Source organism: Lipophrys pholis (genome assembly GCF_963383615.2).
Source record: "Lipophrys pholis genome assembly, chromosome: 5".
Classification (NCBI taxonomy): domain Eukaryota; kingdom Metazoa; phylum Chordata; class Actinopteri; order Blenniiformes; family Blenniidae; genus Lipophrys; species Lipophrys pholis.
In genome coordinates this window covers 33,037,755-33,057,991 of record NC_137628.1, presented here as the reverse complement: position 1 = coordinate 33,057,991, position 20,237 = coordinate 33,037,755, and the positions used below count along the sequence as shown (strand labels likewise).

Below are 20,237 nucleotides of genomic sequence, written 5' to 3'. Positions count from 1 at the left end.
GAGAGTCAATTAAACTGGTTAAGTTCTTCATGGGGTCCAGAAATATCACGACGTGTGTATTTTTCTCAAACAATTTGGTATAGAAGTTCTGCTTATGACACTTTGTCTGAGTCTGTCCAGCCCACAGGACAATGAGGACGGTGATGTCAGGACTCTATTGTGGTTTGACTGACAGTTTATGATGTTGAGATTTTAAAGTTGAATGAACGACCATTTTTTTTACTATGCAGTAGTATTAGCCAACAAATATTATATATGGTCATCATTAGTAACAAATCATACTAATGGATTAACAGGTAATAAATAAATAGGAGCGTAGGCCTGCCTGCCCCTGGGTTAGGATGGTTTTCAGTTTTCTACACACAGACTGACCAGAATGTGCCTGAATCAGCTCTGCCTCAACTTACCTCAACTTACCTCAACCTACCTCAACTTACCTCAACTTACCTCAACCTACCTCAACTTACCTCAACTTACCTCAACCTACCTCAACTTACCTCAACTTACCTCAACCTACCTCAACCTACCTGAACTTACCTCAACTTACCTCAACTTACCTCAACCTACCTCAACCTACCTGAACTTACCTCAACTTACCTCAACCTACCTCAACCTACCTGAACTTACCTAAACTTACCTCAACCTACCTCAACCTACCTGAACTTACCTCAACTTACCTCAACCTACCTCAACCTACCTGAACTTACCTGAACTTACCTCAACCTACCTCAACCTACCTGAACTTACCTCAACTTACCTCAACCTACCTCAACCTACCTCTACCTACCTGAACTTACCTCAACCTACCTCAACTTACCTCAACCTATCTCAACTTACCTCAACTTACCTGAACTGAAAGTCCTCGAAAGAAAATGGATTAGATGTCCTTTGGTACAAGTACTCACGAGAGCGAGTGCTTCACTGCTCCATGGGAGGATTATGGAAACAACCCCTGATATTAAAGAGGCTTAATTCTAAATATGAGTTAAAATAGTTATATTTGGTTGGAGCTTGAACTTTTTTCTTTCTTTTTTTTTTTTGCATTGTGACATCGACACAGTACATGTGAAATTGATTCGGAGTCTTTTGCAACAATCGAGCAGATGCTGACAGTCTTCCAAAAAAAAAAAAAAAGAAATTGGTATGAAGATATATATATATATATATATATATACACACATATATATATATATATATATATATATAAGCCCAACTTAACATACATACAGTCTGCTGTTGTTTCCCTCTGAGATCAATAAAGTGCCAGTAGACTAGAAGACATTCACTGGAGTTTCTCGGTTGCTGCTGCCACGTCTGTCCTGCACTGGTGAGTCTCATTGCTGGACAGCCAGATGATTTAAGTTTATTTATCTGGAAACAAAGCTTGTTAAAACAATATCGAGACGTGTTGATGTGGCTCGACTCCGACGCCAGCCGTGAGCTCGTCCCAGTGAGCGTGTATCACTGAGAGGAAGCGATTGGAGTCCCTCAGGAACCAGGGTCACCTTGTGGACCAAGTCCCTCAAATGATTAAATGAACAGCCACTTCAATTCCTTTTAAAATTAACCTTTGCAGTGGCAGCCCGTCAGATTTTTCTGTTCTTTTCTTCTTTGACGTGTTTTAAATGTGACTTTGACGCCCTCAGAGGAAAAACCTCCGACCCTCATTGTGACCTTTGGTAAATTAACTGCAGCGTTTTATTTTCTGTGTCATTTTCTAACCCTGAGCTCCTACTCCAATAAATCCATGTGGTGTCTCTGTATGAAGAACGCAAAGCACCGATTAGATAAATAAAGAGATAAGAGTGAGAAAAAAAGCCTAAATCTTGCTGAGGCGGCCGGCTGGCTTGTTGTCCTTCACTGATGCCTCCCGCCAGCTTCCCCTGCAGCCACATCTGAATTCATCTCCTTTATTTATCCTGCACTTTACAAATGCAGGATCCCTCAGTGTCTGATCAGTCTCTGATCAGTCTCTGATAGTCTGATCCCTACACCACAGCCCCCACAGTGCACTGCCGCGCTGTGACACTCCCCTTGCATTAAGTTTTGTTTTCACATTATTCTGAACAGGAACTTTCCGCTACTAAAACTGGCCTTAGCAGTCATAATACTGCTCCAGTCCTTTCCACAGAGTGCACCCCAAGCACATCCATCTTCTCCCTCTATCCCCTCCCGGGTGGTGGTGGTGTCAGTCTGAGCACCGTCACCCAGATCACATTGACCCATTAAGAACCTTCCTGCAGGTGGAGAGCCCACAGGAAGGTGGAGAGCCCACAGGAAGGTGGAGAGCCCACAGGAAGGTGGTGCCCGGCGTGGACGGGGAGACATGAACCCTCTACCCTGAGACTGAGAGTCTCATGCTCTACCAGCTGAGCTAACCAGGTCTCCACCCTGAGTACATCTAGGAGCTTAATAAGTATTAATAATACCTCTTTTATATATATACCGCGGCACATGCAGAATTTAAGCATTTAATTGTTTAATCAACTCTTTTTAACTTTCTACCCCTTTTTATATATTTATAGAGTGGCACATGCTTTGACTGCACTTAGAATTTCTCCATATTGTTAAAGAATAACAATAAACACTATTATGATTCTGATTTTAAAAAATAGCTCCAAATGCAATGAAAATAAATTAATAAATTATCGACCTTTCCAATTATAGTTAGGAACCTTGAAAGATACAGATCTTCATTTTGACGGCGTAAACGAAAACAGCAGAAACCCTCTGTTCTCTGTGTTACAAAACTAAAAAACCGAAGCTCAGTTACAGTAAATATTCTGCCGTATTACAGTTGGACAGGAAGCCTCTTTGTCACGGCAGGAAAGAGATGAGTACTGTAACCTTCAGTGACGATTGTGATGACGTCTCCTCCCCTCAGACTGGCTTTGCTGATAGAAGGTCTGGTGATGTCGGTCCAGTAGAGCATCTTCTCCACACAGTCGTAGGCCACAGCTATCACCACCTGATCCTGGGAGAGAGAAAACAAAGAGTGTTTTGTGTGGAATCGCTGAGTGTCAGAGGTCAGTGTCGCTCACAGAGGCTGATGGAGAGCTTCTAATTTATGGACTTCATGAACATGAAGAAAACAAGGGTTTGTTTCAGCTGCAGAAATGCTGTAAACTCATGACAAACAGCAACTATGCACTATACAGTATCTGATCAAATGTCACCAGCACGGGAATTCTAACGCTGGTGTTTTCATAGTGGTACAGAATCTAATCTGACTGTAAAAAATGTACAAAGAGAACAGAGAAATGTTCTTATCTCAATCGATTGGATAGAAAACTGACATATGTCATAACCTATAACTTAATGATGTGAGAAAAAAGATTTGCAAAAATTAAAAAAATCTACAACACTACTGTGAGTAGCACTAATTGGTTTATTCTGGAATGCTTTTTACCAGTTTGGACTCAAACATTAAAAGTACAAAGATGGTACAGTGCATCACTACAGAGATGTTTGCAAATTTATTGAAAATTTGAAAAACTAAGAAATTGGATCCAATCAAATCAGTCTGAGTCTTTGCTGAAGCTCTACATTGAGCTTAGCTTCTGATTTCCACTGATCCTCCTTCAGATGTTTCTAGGACTTCATTGGACTCCATCGTGGTAAATTCAGTTGATTGTACATGATTTGGAAACACACCGTTTGAATAAAGGTCCTGAAGGACGGCAAGTTGCGGCAGAACTGAACGATAAATATTAAATTTTTTCTGTTAAAATACAGAAGAAAGGCGAAGGAAGCATCAACACACTTTTGGTGATGCTTCCTAAGAAAAACACACAGATGGAGAAAGACATGGAGGTCTTATGTCTGGAGACCTGGCCAGCGTTTCCCAGCAGCTGAAGGTGCTTCCATGATGTCACTCTCCTCCATGATGTCACTCTCCTCCATGATGTCACTCTCCTCCATGTTGTCACTCTCCTCCATGTTGTCACTCTCCTCCATTATGTCAGTCTCCTCCATGATGTCACTCTCCTCCATGATGTCACTCTCCTCCATGTTGTCACTCTCCTCCATTATGTCACTCTCCTCCATTATGTCACTCTCCTCCATTATGTCAGTCTCCTCCATGATGTCACTGTCCCCCATGATGTCACTCTCCCCCATGATGTCACTCTCCTCTGGCCCCCATGATATCACTCTCCTCTGGCCTCCATGATGTCACTCTCCTCCATTATGTCGCTCTCCTCCATGATGTCACTGTCCCCCATGATGTCACTCTTTTCCATGATGTCACTCTCCCCCATGATGTCACGGTACCTCATGATGTCACTCTCTTTCATGATGTCGCTGTCCCACATGATGTCACTCTCTTCCATGATGTCGCTCTCCCCAATGATGTCACTGTCCCACATGATGTCACTCTCTTCCATGATGTCGCTCTCCCCAATGATGTCACTGTCCCCCATGATGTCACTCTCTTCCATGATGTCACTCTCTTCCATGATGTCGCTCTCCCCAATGATGTCACTGTACCCCATGATGTCGCTGCCCCCCATGATGTCACTCTCTTCCATGATGTCACTCTCCCCCATGATGTCACTGTCCCACATGATGTCACTCTCTTCCATGATGTCGCTCTCCCCAATGATGTCACTGTCCCCCATGATGTCACTCTCTTCCATGATGTCACTCTCTTCCATGATGTCGCTCTCCCCAATGATGTCACTGTACCCCATGATGTCGCTGCCCCCCATGATGTCACTCTCTTCCATGATGTCACTCTCCCCCATGATGTCACTGTCCCAATGATGTCGCTCTCCCCCATGATGTCACTCTCTTCTATGATGTCACTGTACCCCATGATGTCACTGTCCCCCATGATGTCACTCTCTTCCATGATGTCGCTCTCCTCCAGGATGTCGCTCTCCCCCAGGATGTCGCTCTCCCCCAGGATGTCGCTCTCTTCCATGATGTCGCTCTCCCCAATGATGTCACTGTACCCCATGATGTCGCTGCCCCCCATGATGTCACTCTCTTCCATGATGTCACTCTCCCCCATGATGTCACTGTCCCAATGATGTCGCTCTCCTCCATGATGTCACTCTCTTCTATGATGTCACTGTACCCCATGATGTCACTGTCCCCCATGATGTCACTCTCTTCCATGATGTCAATCTCCCCCAGGATGTCGCTCTCCCCCATGATGTCACTGTCCCCCATGATGTCACTCTCTTCCATGATGTCGCTGTCCCCCATGATGTCACTGTACCCCATGACGTCACTGTCCCCCAAGATGTTGCTCTCCTCCATGATGACACTCTCCTCCAGGATGTCGCTCTCCCCCATGATGTCACTGTCCCCCATGATGTCACTCTCTTCCATGATGTCACTGTCCCCCATGATGACACTCTCCTCCATGATGACGCTCTCCTCCATGATGTCACTCTCCTCCATGATGACACTCTCCTCTATGATGTCACTCTCCTCTATGATGTCACTCTCCTCCAGAATGTCACTCTCTTCCAAGATGTTGCTCTTCTCCATGACACTCTCCTCCATGATGTCACTCTCCTCCCGGATGTCACTCTCCTCCAGGATGTCACTCTCCTCCAGGATGTCACTCTCCTCCAGGATGTCACTCTCCTCTGTCCTCCACCTTCAGATCAGACTCCTCTCCTCCACCTCTACAGTCACTGATCTCTCTGACTCTCACACTATTTCCATCAGTGACGACGAGCTGCTGATCTCTTGTTTTTTCTTTCATTAGTGATTCCACTACTGTGACACCAGATAAGATCGTCTCCTGACCTCCACCTCCTCATGACTGTTTCTCTCTCCGTAAAATTCCTTTTCTTCGTCTTTTCTTCCAGGATTTTGCGTCAAATGCCGGCGATCAGCAGGCTTATTGAGATGCAAAAATATTGACGAAGCACTTTGCATTGACCATTTATGGCAGAAAGTGGGCGTGTTGAGGGCGGAGCCTGAACTGTCAGCCTTTCAGGTGAACTGGATCTAAAAAAGGAAAGTGCGTGTAAATGTGCGCACACACGGTTTTATGCACGCCATTTTCTGCTTTTGGGCAGAGAGTAGAGAGGAAGAAGTCGTGAGGAAGACTCTCATTGATATCTGGTCTGAAGACTATATATCGTGGTTGCTTATGGCTTCCCATTAGCCACAAGCTCATTAGCCTAGCCACCACGGGCTAAAGTGGCGGGACTTCTGCGTTCTGTCTGGACCGATCAATGAGCCGTGTTTCTTCTTTACTTCCTCTGTGTTTGTTGTAGGCGACAGCGCCCTCAAACAAGCTGCTGTTGTATTTGTGGGACATTTTCCAGGTGGCGGTTTGGTCCTGTCTCAAAAGTGAATGTGAACGCCACCCGAACCAAATGAAGGTGTGAAAATTCTCTGTGAACAATTAAACCTATTTTCTGCACATTGTACTATATTTTAATGAAAAAGTATTTCTTCTGTTAACTTATTTTTTTGATATTTCAGCATACAAAATAAAAATATTTTTGTGTATATACTCAGAGTATATACACGATATAGATCTCTGTATATACTGTGTACAGAGATCTTGTGTTTAGCAGAACGTATGGCTACGTTTGTAACCTTGGTTCTCTGAGTGAGAGGCTTCCCCTCCACCCAGAGATATATTGTATATATATATCTCTATTGGAGTACCTGAACCCTCGGGTCAGGTGACGTGGATAATTTCTTTAAGACAACCCACCCGTGGACGTGGCTGACCACCTATTTAACCCAGGTCAGCCACCTCCCCAGTGATATTAACTGATGGAACGAATCCCAGAGTGGCCTTGGGGTGGAGGGGAAGCCTCTCCACTCAGAGAACCAAGGTTACAAACGAAACCATACGTTCTCTATCGTTACTTGGCTTCCCCTCCACCCAGAGATATATTGTATATATATATATATATATATATATATCGATTGGAGATCTGTAAGACACATTGCGATGGGATAGAGCAGCACTATCCCCCACTGAGATATGTGAGCTTCGAATGAGACGTCCCGGGCCACCAAGTGCTCTACGAAAACCATGTGTGTCAAAAACTATATACACCACATAATACCGAAGGCTTGCCAGCTCCACAGGACGCAAGATGCTGCTGCCTGAACCCTGGTGCCAGACGCTACCAAGCAAGTCGCTAGGGGCTTACTAGAATGTGAGGAAGCCACTCAACCAGCCTACCCAAGGCTGGCTGACAGGGAAAATATATAATTACCGCTGGGCTGCACCCAGCACCCCCTCATCGAACGATGTGCTTGCAGCCACATAGAACTGATAGAACCCAGCAAACGTGGAAGGGACAGACCAGGTGGCTGCTGCACAAATGTCACTGAGAGATGCGCCATGCCACAATGCCCAGGACGTTGCCGTTCCCTGAGTGGGATGTGCCCGAATTCCTGTCGGGAAAGGGCACCCCCGCTCTGTATACGCCTGTTTGACAGTCCCTACAATCCAGTGGGAGAGACGGGCTTTTGACAGGCTGACCCAGGAGGTCTGGCCTAAAACAGACAAAAAGCTGGTCTGTCTGCATATGAACCCTTGTCCTCTGCAAATACACCCTGAGTGCCCTGACCGGGCACACAAGCGAATGCCTAGGTTGTTCAACCGTGTCCACATTTGGTCGAGAGGCAGACAAAACCTTAGGAAGGAATGCTGGGTTTGGACGCAGGACCACATCTGTATCCTCCGTCAAAAACCTGTACAGGTGCTTATGCACTGAGAGAGCATGGAGCTCCCCACCCTCTTTGCTGGTGCCAACGCCAAAAGAAGGGCAGACTTAAATGACAACCACTTTAAGTCCACAGACTCTAATGGTTCAAACGGAGGCCCTTCAAGGCTTTCAAAACCAGCTCCAGGTCCCAGGGCAGGAATGACGGTCTTGAGCGCACGCCAGCACGTTTCCTCGCACCCTTAAGAAACTGGGAAACCAGTTTTGAGAAACCCTGTTTCCTCAGGTAACTGGTACTGTCCCACCCGAGCTGCCTTAATCACCGCAACCATACCCCTCAGAGTGGAGGGTGACCTCCCAGCATCCAGTAGCCCTTGGAAAAACTGGAGGATAGCTGGGGCCGACGAAGTTATCGGGTCAATATGGTGCTCCCCACACCAAGTCACAAAGACTTTCCATCAGTGTGCGTAAAGTGCTCTTGTGGATGGTGCACGAGCCTCCTGCATCGCGTGAATCACCAAGAACCCTATTGTGAGGAACTCTGACCCCTCAGGGGCCATAGCCACAACCGGAGGCCCTGAGGAAAGGGGTGAATCAGAGTTTCCTGTGCTTGAGACAGTAGGTCCCGGCGCACTGGGAACTCCCATGGAGTCCCGTCCCGTAATGGCGGGATGTCCGGGAACCAGGTCATGTGTGGCCAATATGGGGCCACCAGGACCAACCTCGTCTCCTCCACTGGCACCCTCCGCAGGATGGATGGAAGGAGGACAAACGGGGGAAAGGCGTACAGCAACACCCGTGGCCATGGGTGGGCTAGAGCGTCGGCTCCGAGGGGAGGATCGTCTCCCCCTAGGGAGATGAAAAAAGTGTAGTGGGTCGATTCTTGTGACTTCGCAAACAGGTCGACTTCTGCACATCCGTAGCAGAGCCAAATGTCCTGGACAACCTGAGGGTGTAGTCTCCGCCCTCCTGGGTCCGGACCCCCTCTCGACAACTGATCTGCCACATGATTGTCCACCCCCGGCACATAGACTGCCCTCAGTGACAGAACCCTGGGGTGTGCCCAAAGCCATAGGCGGTGCGCCAGCCTGCAAAGACGGGAGGAACCCAACCCGCCTTGTCTGTTGATATATGCAGCCGCAGTCACACTGTCTGTCTTCACCAGCACTGTTGGTGACCTCGAGGTTGGGGGACGCTGAGTAAACTGAATACGATACCCCTGGATCATGGTCGAAACCACCCAGGAGCTCGCACCAGGCTGCAATCCGACCTGAGGCTGGCTGGAAGCAGGTCCGGTATGACCTGATGTCAGGAAAAAGACAGGGGCTTTGGCTTGCTCCTGCCTTTGCCAGATTTGCCCTTAGCTGCTCCCTCAGAGACACCTGCGCCCCCCCACCTTGTCCTTATCCTGCATGGCAGACATTCGTCTGGCCGTAGCTGAATAGACAAGCTCAGCAGTGGGATTCTGAAATGCCCTCTGCATCAGGTCATCTACATCAGGAAGGAGGGGTACCCTGAATGGCCTATCCTCATCGGTGGTATTTTCTCCGTAGTCAAAGCGTGAGGGAGGAGGGATTTGGGCTGTTACCAGTCCAAGTCCTAAGGCCTGAGAAGCTCTCTGAACTAGACCCCTAAATTGCTGGCGTTTAGTCTCCTTGGCCTGATCGCCCTCCTCCTTTCATCAGATCTAAGACTGATTGCAACCAAACTACCCTACAAACTTTGGGAAAAGTGGCAAACCAAAGCTAATGAAAAACAACAACACAGTGGCAGGAGAGTCAAGTTTCAACATCTTGTGGAGCATATTGAAAAACCAGCTAAAATGCTTTTGGGTCCATTGTTTGGAGACATACGAGTAACAATCCAAAGTCTGTCATTTGTTTTGAACAAAGATGCTACTTCAGTCATAAATTCACTCCAATCTATCTCTCTGTCTATCCTATCCTTTCCTCTCCTCCATCCCCTCACCCCAACTGGTCAGCAGAAAGTCTCCACCTCTGACTCTGGTTTCTACAAAGGTTCTTCCTGTTAGAGGAGTTTTTACTTTCCACAGTAGCAAATAAATCTGCTGCTCATGTGGATTTGTAGGGTTTTTCTTTTTTCTCTGTTAAAAGCTCCTAGAAATGACTGTGTTGTATTTGGTGCTGTATAAATAAAGTTAAATTGAATTGAAAATTGAATTGAATCAATACCAGAGCACCAGAAGAAACCAGTTATACTTCCGAAGGCTTCCCACATCTCAAACCTTATCTTACAACATATCCATTATTGAGTCGGACACACAGGAAGCAACCACATGCCGTCAAAAGCATGGAGAATATTTTTGGTTTGATCAAATAAATTGTGGATATTTAATGTTGAAACCTGGAAAATCTCTGCAAGTGCTTTTTAATACTGCGAGTCGAAAACTCTGCTCCTCACATACTATTTAGATTTTTAAACGAAAGACTGCCTGGATCATGTCTCTTGTCAGATACACCGTCACACAGCAACCCAACAGAGCATGAAACAGAGGTGTAGGATGATAAACCTAATAAACAATGCTTCTACCGTCTGCCTATTGGGAAGCGTGAGCAGAGGGAGAACGAGGTTGAATCCATGTTAGCAAAGGGGCAGCAGAGCTCCAGCGGGGTCGCTCCAGGCCTCCTGGCAGATAAGCCTGATGGCTCAGATAGATTGTGTACAGATTTCAGCAAAATGATCGCGGTCACCAAGCCTGACTGTTATCCTATGATTGGCATGGAAGTCTGCATTGATCAGGTAGAAAGAGAAAGTTCTGTTGAACTTTTCAAAGGTTATGTGCCGGTGTGGAAGTCATGAAGGAGGAAACAGGAAGGTAAGTCAACACAGACTGACAGCAGTCACAACAAACATTCCAACCGTTCAAAGTGCTCCCACTTCCTCTCCTTCAACCGACCTACGTCAGTTCCCCACACCTCCTTACTTCCCCTCACCTAACCCGCTCACACCACACAGGGGCCATTACTCCCTTTCGGTCCCCCAGACGCATCGCAAACTCAGAGGAGACCGAGCGTTTTCTGTGGTTGGTCCCAAACTTTTGTTACACCTTGCCGGTTATTTTCCTATCCTTTAATACCACCTGGGTTGAGGAATGCCCCGGCAACATTCCAGCGCCTTATGAATAGGGTTATAGCAGGTGAAGTCAGGGGGTGCAGCATTATTAGATGCAGTTGTGTTCGGTGTCGTGTGGGAAGCTCATGTTCAGCAGTTGAATGCAGTGTTTACTAAATTCAGTTAAATTGGGTTCTGCCATTGATACGTATCCTGTACCAACATCTAAAACACAGCTGAAGTGGGATATTACTGCAGTTTTTGCCACAAATGTTTCTACTGTGGTTACGCCGTTGACAAACCGCTGGAGTAAAGACACGACATTTGTCTGGCCTCCACCATGTCAAACTGCTTTCAGTGCTGTCAGGGCACTGATGTGGTCTGGCCCTGTTCTTGCAGCGCCTATCTTTAATAAACCTTTTAAAGTTCAGGTGGATGCAAGTGATGTGGAAGCTGGGGCTGTCCTCCTGCAGGAAGGGGAAAAGGGAAATGAACACCCGGTCTGCTTCTTTATGTGTAAGTTTAACCATTTGGTTGTTGAGAAGGAGTTGTGTGTTTACCTGCACCTTTATGGCCTCCTTGATTACCTGCCCCTCCTACCTTGTGTTGGGATTGGCTTCACCTGTTTCAGGCACCTTCTTTGGTTTGTTTGTTTATGTTGAGTTTATCCTTTTGTTGAGTGCTTTAAATAAATTATCCATTTAAAAACTGCCCTGTGTTGACTTCCCTTCTTTGTTATGGTGTCCAACCAGCTGGGAACACCAGGCCTCATGTTTAGAGGAAACCAGGGGCTGCTTGTCTGGGTGTCATCCTGGACACCACTTTATCCTTTCAAACCGACACTAATAACCTCACTCAATCAGCACGCTTCAACCTTCGCAACACCAACCGCCTTCGCCCCTCCCTTTTACCTCGCAGCGCCTCCTCACCAGTCCATGCCATGGTCACTTCTCTTCTGGACTACAGTAATCCCCTTCTGTCTGGTCTCTCTCTCAAATCACCAAGAACACCTTCATTCTGTCACATAACCTCCACTGGCTTCCAACCAACCACGCATTCACTTCAAGATTCTCCTGCTGACATTCAAGGCCCTCGACAACCTCACTCCTCTGCACTTCACTGACCTTCTCCACATCTAATCACCCTGCTGCACTCTCAGCTCTACCTCTTCCATCAGTCCCTCCTGCCTGTCCCACCATGAGGTCCAGAGCCTCAGCTTCTCGGTCCACCACCTCTGGACCATTTTTTCTAGATTTTTGTGCTCATTACTTCTGCCCACCAGCTATAAAATTGTACAATGTGCATTAATGGTAATAAAAACTTAGTTTTCTTTTTGCCATTTTGAATTTGCAGTGCATGCAGACATGTGTTGCATTCAGTCAGTTCTTACAGGGATGTGCAGCACAGTTTTGGCTTCCTCTTTCTTCATGCTACGTCCGTTCAGCGGCACACCTTCAATCTTTCCACTCTGAGCAAACAGCACGTGTGCTCCAGGAGCTACGGGGTAGACATCGGGCCGCGGGGTCGGCCCTACCGGAGAGGGCGTGACTGATCGATCGATACCTGTGAAGGAGAGATACCCAGCGTGGAGGTTTTTCTGAATGATCATTTATTGTGATACAACTGGTGGTCCTTAAGTGTTATATTTTTCTCAGAGTGTAGGTGCAGGCTGCTGACTGTACTCACAGAGAGGAGTGCTGCCAGGTCCAGTACGGGTGTTGGGGATCTCTTGACCTTTGGCGTCCACACACCAACACTGCCCGATGCCGCCGTGGCACTGTGTGGGCATGAAGGCTCCATGCTCGTCACACTGAGGAATGTACTGACCCACAGCTGGCCGCGAACGGATGAATGAGAAGAAGCCGTCGCCAGAGGAGGCTGCAGCCTGGGAGCTCTCTCTCAGTCGCTCACACGGGCTTCTCTCACGCTCTGACAACACAGACAACAGATATATTGGCAATCATTGTCTCCTCAAGGCCCGGCTGAATTAGGCTGTATGTCAGGCCCCACATGTAGCAGGTCGGAGAAGATCATCAGCTTGTTGATTTTCTAGTTAAGACTCTGATTGAAATAATCAATGTGGAATGTGGAATATTAAAGCCAGACACAGAATATGTGGCAGACACAGATAGCAGAGTACCACAGAGAAGAAAGCCCTGACAGGCATGCAGACCACAGAGCCACTGTAAAGACAGCAGGAAGCTGAGTGTGTGCTGCGTACAGTACGTCTGTGACAAGTTTTAACAGGTGGCACTAAATGATGACTTCCAGAAACCAGACACAGGTCATAAAATGAATGAAAACATGCCAAACCTTTGGAGCGCAGCAGTGGAGCTGTAATCAGCTCCACACCTTCAGCTCAGGACACCTGGAAAGTCGGCAGCTTTCACACTCTAACACAACAACAACATCTACTACAACTACTACTCCTACTACTATAACAACCAGCACAACAAAGATCACACAAGAACAACAAATACTACTCCTACTATTACTACTGTTTTTGTCTCTTCTAATGGAAATAGCAAATTGCCTCTCCCGTCCACAAAACACATCCAGAAGCACACATGTTGATCCGGGGGTGGCAGATCCATTAGAGTGGGGGTCAGCTCATTCTGGAGCTCATGGCAAGCTGGCACTTTTGGCTTGGAAATATATATCTCTTGCACTTGCCACTCTTGCAACCACTGTTCCATGTTCTCGTGGCTGCCGTCCTGCCTGGGGAGTGTCAGGGACATACAGGGGTTTGCCCTGGGCTGGGTGGTGGTCTTGTGTGGGGTGAGTTGGGGCCCCAGTTGGGCTGTCTGGCCTGGGTGGGCAGTATTGGGGCTTTGGGTGTTGGTGCCTGCTTCTGCCCTCCTCCTCCAGTCGGACGGGCTGGCTCCTGCTGTGGTGCTCCGGGGCTGCCTTTCCCGCGGATCGGAGGGGGGGCTCCTGGTGTTGGACTGGTGGGAGGTGGGTCGGACAACCGAGCAGTGCTGTCCGGCCCCACTAGTCCCAAATATCTGAGGTTTTGCTGCAGGCCTTCCTACATCAAGTCATGTTTCAGACACACCCAGTAGACATTTTGCTCAATTACGTATTTGTTTGTTTGATACTCAGTTTCATCAAAGAATTTACCAAAGGGATTAATAAAGTGATTCTGATTCTGATTCACTTTATGTTTATGTCTGCACAGTGCTTCTCAGGCTCATCTCGCTGTGCAATAGTTGCTTGTTGGAAGGTGTTTGGATCGGTGTGATAACTAACTATCTGTCTATAGTTAACTAATGTGTTATATAGTAAGTACATGCATGTCATCAAAATTATTGTACTTTGTCCTCGTCCTCCCTCCAAGACACTGAAAGGCTCTCAATCACACAACAAATCCAGCTTGGGGCCTTCCTGTCTGGAGTTTGCATGTTCTCAATGTGTGTCTGGCTTTCCTCAGGGTACTCCGTTTGCTTTTCTCGTGTGTGTTTGCTCATGCAAAAAAATAAAAAAATAATTATATATATATATATATATATATATATATAATACACAATAGAAGAACAAATCAGTGATACAAGCTGTACTTGAGGGAAATGTAGTGATTCTGTTACTATCAAAATAAAACATATTTTACTTCATTATTATCAACATTACTTACTTGAGACACATTGAGTTTGACTTGGTAAGTCTTCCACAGTATGTGTGAGTGTGTGAAGGGGTGAAGGCTGCGTGAGCTCAGCTGCTCCAATACCTGAGGATGTGAGATTGCAGTGGAAGCCATCGCCATGGAAACCAGGACGACACTGGCAGCTGTAGGAGCCCTGTGTGTTGGAGCAGAACGCATCGGGGTGGCACCCACCCTGCTCACACTCATCCACATCTACACACACATACACACACACACGTTTATTGTCATGGTCTAACTTTGTATACATCACTAAACTTTCGAGTTTAACCAAATCATTAATATATTTTTGAAACGTGGACAGTTTACGGTGGGGAGGATTATTTGTGTATTTCTCTGCTGCTCCAAGACTGACCAACATTTCATTGTTTTTATGACAATGACAATAACATTACTGTAATTGACATAGTTTTTTGTGTACTTGTACTTTTGTGAGTTGTTTTGAAAGTATAGTACAGTACTTTAGCATTTACTGAAGTATGTTTATACATAAGTAATGTAGGACTCTACATCTTCTATCATATACTTTACTGAAAACAAATGTAAAACTAGTATCTGGGTGAACTTATGTGTCAAACAAAATGAAAGAACTACATCTGAGATCAAATTCTTCCATTAATACCATCTCTCCATGATAGACTTTTATTTTAACATCCAGAGGGAAAGACAGCGGCAGGAGGAGATTAAACACACAACACTTTTCACTCCTGGTTGCAACATAATAATTACTAAACTACTAAACCAACTAACTAACTGGACTAAATAACCCACAAAAACACAACAAAACACAATCATTAACACTATAAGACTAATATAACTCACAATAACAGCATTTACAGTCCCAACAACCCAGACTCCCATGGTGCATTGCAGCACAACGGTTCAGTCCTTCCTATCGGCTCAGCAATCGCTGCACTATTATTTGACAGGTAGAGCAAAGTTTCATATCAAGACATGCCCCAGTTTAGTCTTAAAAACAAGGAGATGGTACCGGACAGTACAGGTTGGTCTTCTTTGGGTCTTTTAGGAAAAGTCACAGCTTGTGACCGTCAAACATTTTCAGTTCTAGATTCACAGCTTCACTGCCATGGCAATTTAATTTGTAAAGTTGTTCCTTTCATTAAGAATTAATACCTCTACATTTAAATCCAAATCAACTTTTCATACAATCATCCACATTAAAATTTCTTGATATTATTTAATAAAAACATAAGAACTGATGTTCCATGTGTTGAATAATTGCATTCCAGATGGTATTCAAAACATATTTATTCAATGAAAGGCCATTTCTAATTTAAGGGGTGTGTGTTAATGTTTAAAACCTGTAAAGTAAGAACAAATGTTAAATATAGATGTGTGTTAGTTTTGGGACGGAGGTTTTGGGACAGACTTAATGATGAACTGAAAAGGTGGAATTCTCTGTGATGTAAACTAATTAAAGGTTATGCTGTAAATTGTTAATTTGATATTTACTTATTATCTAAAAAGTGATTTCTAATTAAACTGTTACTTAGTTTTGTATTTGATTACTGATCTTTGTTTGTAGTAATCCTTTGATGGGACAGGATCGGCAATAAAAACCCCCACAGCCTTCAGCCCATTCCTTTTACTGTAAATGTTTTTTGTAATAATGTTCTTGTTTGCTGCTTTGTATGAATGCGACAACAATAAAAATATCTATTGCCTTTCTTGCGCTCCCCAGGAGAGACAATTATCCTGCTGTCAAAAAAGTAAATTTTACTCTGAGTGCATTTTATATGGGCTACTTTTTTTTCACTTTTACTTGAGTCATTTTTTAGACTGGTAATTTGATTTGTACTTGAGTAGAATATTTTAGTACTCTTTCCAACTCTGGTAAGTGTTCCGAATATATTAGCAGTACAATCTACCAGACCATGTAATTGTGCATATAAATGGTGCTTTTATTTTGTAATTCAATCATTTAAAACTCTTTAGTTTCCCAAAGTGACACTTCAAAAGAATCATCAGTTTTTTTCCACAGAAAAGGAGGTGAAGACTGTCAGGCCTCCGTCTGCATCTGCCTGTGTCTCACTTTACTTTTCCTATTTTCCAGTTGTGTTCTTGCTCTGAGTGCCTTTCTGTGTCATTATGAGTTTCACCGATGTATTCAAGCCTCCCTGTCTCTGTTGTCTGTGTCGTTGTTGTCCTCCCCAGCGTCCTCTGGGTGCTCTCTGCTTCTTTGGTTTTTCGACTCTGCTCGTTTGGACTTTCACCCCCTGGACAGTTAATTCTACAATAAACGCTTGAGTCTGCTTCCGGCTCCACCACACTCCGTGACAGGCGTGCTGAGAAATCTGCATGTTCAGCAGAGGGTGACTGGTAACAGTCGGCTGAGAAGTTAACTCAGGGGTTCCAAACTCCTGGCCCAGGGGCCAGTCCTGGACCGCTCTCCTCCTCCTTTTGGCCCATGACTTGATGTAAACTAATTAAAGGAATTCCAGTTTACTTTTCTGTTACTCAGGAATGAGCAGAAAAGGGAGGAGGAGCAGGAAAACATTGGTTTTCTCTTCAACAGCAAAGGAAGAGTTTAATCTGCCTCCACTGGAAGCTGAAGGTCTTTATCACAGTTGTGAAAAGACACGGTCACTGTCCTCACCACGTCTGAACTGTATTAGGTAACAAATGATAAATGAGAGGCTGAAGGACATCAGGACATCCTGCTGTGGCTGGAGGGAATGAGGGCAGAGTGGATGTTCCACACCTCCACATCAGGTCTAAAGACAATGTCCTTCAACACAGAATGTCAAAGGACAAAACAATTCCATTTTGTTTTTATTAACAACATGTAGAGGTTGGGACAGTGTGTAAAATGATAATATAAATAGGACATTTTCATCATTACATAATCAGTCATTTCTCCAGGAACTCTGGATTCCTCTGGCAGAAACATGCACATGAGGCTCAGTGGCGACCTTAACATGCTGAATGTGAGTGTGTGACTGTAAATATCCTGTGTGTGTGTGTGTGTGTGTGTCCCACCTCTCCAGGTAAACATGGAGCACATCAGCACAAAACCTTTAACAAACATCCATCTATCTATCTATCTATCTATCTATCTATCTATCTATCTATCTATAGCTCTCCATCATGAGACAGAAACTCAGCAAATACCAGCTTCAGTTAAAAGCAAAATATTGACCTTTTCTAATTGAAGTTTAAAAAAGGTGAAATGTCTCTGAAGGCTTGAGGGGGAGGAGTCAGTACGCTTTGCTTCTTCCTGCTCCTTGTGGGATTCCTCAGGTCATTTTTTATCCAGTTACTTATCTCTTACTTCTTTGTTGCTTGCTTTGCTGTTTTCTTTGTTTCTTCTTGTTGTTTTGTTGTTGTTCCCACATACATGTTTGATTTCAAATTAAATCAACAAATCCACTACTGGTGCTATTGAGCCACTAGAGGGAGGCTGTAGAGCCACATGTTGTCACAGAGCTGCTTCAGAACGATCATCTGTACTAATGTGACTTCATACTAGCAGGGGTACTTTTAAACTGCCTGCTGGGAACAAGCTGAGTGCTTTGTCTCCTCTTCAATCTGCAGGTTTCACTTCTCAGTCATACGATCATCTGATAGTTTCGTGTACTCCGTTGTAATAAACCGGATCTTTTTCCCTTCACTGTTGGCCTGGTCCTGGTCCAGTCCAGGTTTTTTGAGACTTGTTGCTCTTGTCAAATTCAAAATGAGCTTGTGACTGAACACGTAGACACAGTGAGCAAGAGTAGAACTTAAATGTTAGTTTATTTCAAAAAGCTCAAAAAAGAATGAAAAAATAAACTCTGGTCAGTCATTGGGGACAAAAATGAGACAAACTGTACTGAACTGTATTTCCGTGGCATTGTGTCTGAGGAGATCTTCGGAATAACTTCAGTCCAAGTATTCAACCATGTTGAGGATTTTAACCTTTTAGTTGCGAGTTCGATTACTTCATGTTTCTGTTGGCATTTATTTTGGATCATTTTGAAAAGTTCGACTCAATATTTCAGAAAATATTTGACATATCTAATTCTCAAGACAAAAAAAATCCTTTTTTAGATGGAGAATAACTGAATTCTGTGTTTTAGACTGAGGCCTCAGTGTCTACCACAGCGAGTTCAGCACGATGTGAAGAACAGAGCAATGAATCTTTACATGAACTGATCAAATCCAAACAAATAAAGTGTAATGGATGTAAACATTGAGGAGCCTTTGGTCTGGTGAGACCTTTAGCAGAGAGAAACATTATGAACCTGCTCTACTAAACACGAGCCATAACAGACAGGCTGGGCCTTGACTTGGCACAAGGTCTGCAGACGTCCTCAACACGCCGCCGGTGGAGTGATTGTGTGAACTCACCCTGACACGTCCGGCCGTCACCCACAAAGCCCCGTCTGCAGGAGCAGATGTAGGCCGAGCCTCCCGTGTAGAAGCACTGAGCTCTTTCAGGAATGTCACAGTCGTGGCTTTGCCTCTGGCAGTGATCCACAGGACGGTTCTCCTCTGCAGGAGCACATGGACAACATGGCAGCCCGGTTCAACTCTTGAATCAACAAAGCCAGGAACACGGCTGGACAGCAGGACAGAAGAACCAGAGGGGCTCGTCCTAAAATAAAAGAGTCTTAGATTTTGGTTTTCCTGGCGGGTTAACAAAACAGACAGAAGAGGAAAGAGGCTGACAGAACAGAGAGGTAGAGGGAGAGACAGAGAAGCTGAGAGCGGTAGAGGGAGAGAGGGAGAGACAGAGAAGCTGAGAGAGGTAGAGACAGAGAAGCTGAGAGAGGTAGAGGGAGAGAGGTAGAGACAGAGAAGCTGAGAGAGGTAGAGGGAGAGAGGGAGAGACAGAGAAGCTGAGAGCGGTAGAGGGAGAGAGGGAGAGACAGAGAAGCTGAGAGCGGTAGAGGGAGAGAGGTAGAGACAGAGAAGCTGAGAGAGGTAGAGGGAGAGAGGTAGAGACAGAGAAGCTGAGAGAGGTAGAGACAGAGAAGCTGAGAGAGGTAGAGGGAGAGAGGGAGAGACAGAAAAGCTGAGAGCGGTAGAGGGAGAGAGGGAGAAGCTGAGAGCGGTAGAGGGAGAGAGGTAGAGACAGAGAACCTGAGAGAGGTAGAGGGAGAGAGGGAGAGACAGAGAAGCTGAGAGCGGTAGAGGGAGAGAGGGAGAGACAGAAAAGCTGAGAGAGGTAGAGGGAGAGAGGGAGAGACTGAGGGGCCGTTCACACCAGAACGCCGGTTCACTTAAACGCACCGATCGTCCACACGAGGCGGCGTTTTCTTTATATAGACGTCTACGAGCAGGAGTCAACAGGTGCTTCCTAATAATCCCTCCTTTCTCCTTTCCTATCCACTTTAACTTAACACTGTGGATGACGTCATGGAGTGTTAGGTGTTAGGAGGCTTCCTAAAGGAGTTAGTGAAAGGTGTTAGGAGGCTTCCTAAAGGAGTTAGGAAAGGTGTTAGGAGGCTTCCTAAAGGAGTTAGTGAAAGGTGTTAGGAGGCTTCCTAAAGGAGTTAGTGAAAGGTGTTAGGAGGCTTCCTAAAGGAGTTAAGGAAAGGTGTTAGGGGGCTTGCTAAAGGAGTTAGGAAAGGTGTTAGGAGGCGTCCTAAAGAAAGGAGTTAATGAAAGGTGTTAGGAGGCTTCCTAAAGGAGTTAAGGAAAGGTGTTAGGAGGCTTCCTAAAGAAGTTAAGGAAAGGTGTTAGGGGGCTTGCTAAAGGAGTTAGGAAAGGTGTTAGGAGGCGTCCTAAAGAAAGGAGTTAATGAAAGGTGTTAGGAGGCTTCCTAAAGGAGTTAGTGAAAGGTGTTAGGGGGCTTCCTAAAGGAGTTAAGGAAAGGTGTTAGGAGGCTTCGTAAAGGAGTTAGGAAAGGT

General features: G+C 45.4%; 1 protein-coding gene across 1 annotated transcript in view; it reads right to left on the bottom strand.

The window, feature by feature from the left end:
- The window catches only part of LOC308109695 (nidogen-1-like), a 65,386-nt gene that overhangs the window by 11,007 nt on the left and 34,142 nt on the right, over nucleotides 1-20,237 (bottom strand). The window contains exons 11-15 of the mRNA XM_080463457.1: nucleotides 18,733-18,876; nucleotides 14,452-14,580; nucleotides 12,414-12,656; nucleotides 12,118-12,290; nucleotides 2,848-2,974 (exon numbers count right to left, since the gene is read on the bottom strand). Of these exons, the coding sequence (XP_080319583.1) occupies nucleotides 2,848-2,974; nucleotides 12,118-12,290; nucleotides 12,414-12,656; nucleotides 14,452-14,580; nucleotides 18,733-18,876 (816 nt within the window). The remainder of the gene's footprint in view (nucleotides 1-2,847; nucleotides 2,975-12,117; nucleotides 12,291-12,413; nucleotides 12,657-14,451; nucleotides 14,581-18,732; nucleotides 18,877-20,237) is intronic.